The sequence below is a fragment of the Apaloderma vittatum genome, unplaced genomic scaffold, assembly GCF_000703405.1.
Source record: "Apaloderma vittatum isolate BGI_N311 unplaced genomic scaffold, ASM70340v1 scaffold4132, whole genome shotgun sequence".
NCBI classification, from domain to species: Eukaryota; Metazoa; Chordata; class Aves; order Trogoniformes; family Trogonidae; genus Apaloderma; species Apaloderma vittatum.
The window spans coordinates 1-4,883 of NW_009703996.1; the positions used below are offsets into that span (position 1 = coordinate 1).

General features: G+C 44.0%; 1 protein-coding gene across 1 annotated transcript; it reads left to right on the top strand.

The window, feature by feature from the left end:
• Nucleotides 1-74: 74 nt before the first annotated feature.
• Nucleotides 75-3,830, top strand: EEF1A1 (eukaryotic translation elongation factor 1 alpha 1). The gene is made up of 7 exons (XM_009864853.1): nucleotides 75-291; nucleotides 1,160-1,339; nucleotides 1,462-1,758; nucleotides 1,990-2,140; nucleotides 2,433-2,689; nucleotides 2,890-3,124; nucleotides 3,419-3,830. Exons 1-7 carry the CDS (start codon nucleotides 148-150, stop codon nucleotides 3,541-3,543), a joined length of 1,389 nt encoding a protein of 462 aa, XP_009863155.1. The 5' UTR covers nucleotides 75-147; the 3' UTR covers nucleotides 3,544-3,830.
• Nucleotides 3,831-4,883: the final 1,053 nt, after the last annotated feature.

Consider the following 4,883-nt stretch of genomic DNA (forward strand, 5'->3'; position numbering starts at 1 on the left):
TGCACGCGGGGCCGCCATTGCCCCCCTTCACCCCCGCCCTCCCGGGCCGGGTCCGTGCTGGAGGCGTAACCCCTGTGCTCTCTCGTGGGGGTGTTTTCTAGGTGTCGATTCCCTTTTGCCGAAAGAACTGAGCTAACATCTGCAAAAATGGGGAAGGAGAAGACCCACATCAACATCGTCGTCATCGGCCACGTCGATTCTGGCAAATCCACCACCACCGGCCACCTCATCTACAAATGCGGCGGCATCGACAAGAGGACCATCGAGAAGTTCGAGAAGGAGGCCGCTGAGGTGCGTGTGTGGGCCCGTGGCCCTTCCAGCAAGACTGCGGGGTGCAGGAATGGCTGAATAGAGGATGAGTTGTAGGGCGAAGTTGCAGACTGTTTTGTGGCCACAGGGCGGCGGTTTGGTCGCAACTGACCCAGTAGTTGAACAAGTGCACAAGTGTTCTCTGGCCACAGGGCGGCACTTGAGTTGCAGTTGTCCCCGTAGTTAAATCAAGTGTAAAAATGTTGAGTCAGCCATTATGTTAGCTGGCAAAGCTCAAGTTGTGAAGGGTAGAACAAATGGAGTTCCCAGGTTCAGTCTTTGCCTGCCTGGAGTTGAAGTTGTCCTGGTGAGATTTACTTCTAAAAACTGAAAGGGTATGGATTTTGGTTATTGAACCCGTAAAAACTCTTTGATCACACTTCTATTTTTTAACTTTTTTTCTTTTTTGTGTAGTGAACAGTGTAGGACTTCATAAACATCACAGAAGGAAATGTAGCAAATACTGGGCTGAGCAGCAGTTAAAATTGTTGGTTATTGTGGGGACTGCATCAGTTAGAACTGAAATTTCTAGAGGACACTTGATAGTAGAGCTTTGGCTCAAGAGGTTTATCATAAAGCTGTGTTAGTGCAGTTAACGAGCTGTTAAGAGCTAGACTGTCGACAGGCTAAAGAGTAGAAGACAGTTGGCATTTCTCGCTAGTAGTGCCAAGTGTATCTTGTTGCTGGATTTACAAGCAGCAACGTTTTTCAGTATTAAGCTGCTTACTATTCTTGGCTTTTCTCTTTTACCCAGTGTGTGATTTTTCTGAAGTAAATGCAAATAAATACCATTCTTTAAAGGAAAAATCCAAAGAATCCATCAAATAGATGTGGGGTTTTTAATCCACAGATGGGCAAAGGTTCCTTCAAATACGCCTGGGTCTTGGACAAGCTGAAAGCTGAACGTGAGCGTGGTATTACTATTGACATTTCCCTGTGGAAGTTTGAGACTAGCAAATACTACGTCACCATCATTGATGCTCCTGGACACAGAGACTTCATTAAGAACATGATTACTGGAACTTCTCAGGTATGTAAATTGAGGATTTGGGAAGTTCAGGTGGGTTGTTCCTTGGTTGTTTGGAGGTGTTCCTTTAGTGCCTTAATGCATGTACAGGCATTATAATGAGAGTTTTTCTTTTTTTCCTAAAGGCTGATTGCGCTGTCTTGATTGTTGCTGCCGGTGTTGGTGAGTTTGAGGCTGGTATTTCCAAGAACGGGCAGACCCGTGAGCATGCCCTTCTGGCCTACACCCTGGGTGTGAAACAACTGATCGTTGGTGTCAACAAGATGGATTCCACCGAGCCACCTTACAGCCAGAAGAGATATGAAGAGATTGTCAAAGAAGTCAGCACTTACATCAAGAAAATCGGCTACAACCCAGACACTGTAGCTTTTGTGCCAATTTCTGGTTGGAACGGAGACAACATGTTGGAGCCAAGCTCTAATGTAAGTTTGACAGTTCTTTGTAGTAAGAAATAAAACCAGGAGGATTATTGAGATTATTTTTTTTTATTAGTTTGGAGGTGCCAAGGTCAAAAAAACAAGTCCTAGTGCTTGACAAGTTCGTAGTGTGCCATTAAATACTGAGATAATGTTAAGATGTGCTACTTGGCCGTTCCTAGCTGTGTGCTGTTGAAGTGGGCAGATGGCTTATGCCTGGGCTGGTTTCTGTTACAGATGCCCTGGTTCAAGGGGTGGAAGGTTACCCGAAAGGATGGCAATGCCAGTGGAACCACCCTCCTTGAAGCTTTGGACTGTATCCTGCCACCGACTCGTCCAACTGACAAACCTCTGCGCCTGCCTCTTCAGGATGTCTACAAAATTGGCGGTACGTGCTCCCTGTTCAAAGCTTCTCCTTGGCCAGCGGCAGCCGAGGTGTGACTGGCCCGTGCAACACCTGCAAGGCACAAATAGCTCTGGGAAGGCCTGAAGAGACTCTTGGGTAAAATTGCAAGTGAATAACTGATTAAAACCTAAGGAGGTAATGACAGAAACGCAGTTGGTTGCCCAAGAGCTGTTTTCTCAAGTAGGAAATGTAGAATACTTGTGTCTAGCTTTCTTTTCCTGTAAGGGCATACATTCACTGAGCTGAATGCACTAATGTTGCTCCTCTTTCGCAGGCATTGGTACTGTACCAGTTGGCCGTGTGGAGACTGGTGTCCTGAAGCCAGGCATGGTGGTTACATTTGCCCCTGTCAACGTTACAACTGAAGTGAAATCTGTTGAGATGCACCACGAAGCCCTGAGCGAAGCTCTGCCTGGTGACAACGTTGGCTTCAATGTTAAGAACGTGTCTGTGAAAGATGTTCGCCGTGGCAACGTTGCTGGCGACAGCAAGAATGATCCTCCAATGGAAGCTGCTGGCTTCACCGCACAGGTAATTTGTGCTGTGGTTTTGAATGTTTGAAACAGCTGTGGATTTTGAAATACTTCTTTCTTACTAGTAGACTGACTCTAAAGTGACACAGACTTGTGTTCTGGGATGTGTTTGCTTGAAGCAGATCACACGAAAGCCCCAGCTTCGTTGACATTTGGAATTATCCCAGAGTTAATAACTTGGCTTGCTTGGTTTTCTAGGTTATTATCCTGAACCACCCTGGCCAGATCAGCGCTGGCTATGCCCCTGTGCTGGATTGCCACACTGCTCACATTGCGTGCAAGTTTGCTGAGCTCAAAGAGAAGATCGATCGTCGTTCCGGCAAGAAGCTGGAGGATGGCCCCAAGTTTCTCAAATCTGGAGATGCTGCCATCGTTGATATGATCCCCGGCAAACCCATGTGTGTTGAGAGCTTCTCCGATTATCCTCCTCTCGGTAAGGCGCCTCCTAAAATTTGTTAGTGCTGATGGCTGGAAAAGATGCTCCTTGTTTTCTAGTATTTGGGATATAGAGTGTCCTGTAACACTCAAAGCTGCGACTTGAATCAAAACTCCAAAGTGAAGCCAAGAATTGGGCAGTACCAGGGTGATGTTGTCCCTCTGCTCTGGTCTCATGCAGTTTGCTGTTGTAGAGCAGCATTTGCCCACCAATCACGAGGTGTGGGTGATGCTCGTGAGCATGTAGCCCTAGACAAAAAAAAAAATCATAAAACCATGTTTTTGCTTCCAGGTCGTTTTGCCGTGCGTGACATGAGGCAGACGGTTGCTGTTGGTGTCATCAAGGCAGTTGACAAGAAGGCTGGTGGAGCTGGCAAGGTCACAAAGTCTGCCCAGAAGGCCCAGAAGGCTAAATGAAAATTCTGTACGTCAGCTGCCACCTCGGTCTTAATCAGTGGTGGAAGAACGGTCTCAGAGCTGTTTCTCTCAATTGGCCATTTAAGTTTAATAGTAAAAGACTGGTTAATGATTACAATGCATCGTAAAAGCTTCAGAAGGAAAGGAATGTTTGTGGACCATTTGTTTCGTGGCAGTTTAAGTTATTAGTCTTGAAAAATCAATAAATTTTTTAAAATGGAAACTTGACCAAAAAAAAAAAAATCTGTCACAAAATTTGAGACCATTAAAGCAAAAGTTCAATGCTATGTCTCTGTGTTCTTTGGGGTAACGTTAAGTTTATAGGAAAAAAAAAATCCAGCCCTGGTGGGATCAGTAATGCTAAATGTTGAGTATGTTCAAAGTTGCAAAGCCAATACTCAAAATTTTTTGCTTCTGGAGAGTAGAGCAAAATTCAGCTGCAGGTTTAGTTTTACTTGATCTAAGCCTTAAAAATCATTTACTTAGGTGGTGCTTTCTTCTTTAAAGACATTTTCTAGACTGGATAGCACAAATACCAGCTAACAGGGTATTTTGGTGTATTCTGTAATGCATTGAGTAAACCGAGAAGACCTTATATTGGAAGAAATAGTGTGAACAAAAACACATTTAACCTTGAAAAAAGCATTAAAAAATCGAGTTGGTTTTACCCTAAATCTTATACCCATCTTTGTACTTAGTAGCAGAAACAGTTTTTCTGGGGAACTGATAAAATTGTCATTTTAGAGATTCTTTCAAGGTTGATCACTTAGATTTTCTAACATAAAGTAGGACATTCAGTAGCCAAGTTCTAAAACATTTTGTTCAGAAGGATGCTTTGATGTTTGTTGGGGAATCTGAATAACCCACTGTTAGAGCATCTTGCTCGCTATTTCAAGAACCAAAGTTTGCTGAAACAGGCAGGTGTTGCCACTTCCATCAGGCTGGTGTTTATACCTGTCATGCTTGTTGGTTTGGGATTTTTGAACTTCGGGTCAAGGGTATTTTGAGGATGTCAGCTCGGAGAACATACTGGTGCATTTCCCAGCATGATGCAGATAAGTGCCGCTGACCGACATGGTGAGCCTGCATGTACTGGCTCTCTTTTAGACAATGGGGTTAAAGTTTTTTGATGAAATGGATAATTGAATTAGTCCAGAGGATTACTATTCAGTACTAGATACATAATCCCAGCTATGAGAAACCAGCTGCAATACATGGGGATTCCAGGAAAAAAAAAAAATCTTGCTTTGAATTGGTAAAATGGAGACAAAGTGGTTAATGGATAATCAGGCCTGACTTGCATAATGATGCAGCTGTTTTACTAACCTTTAACACTATTT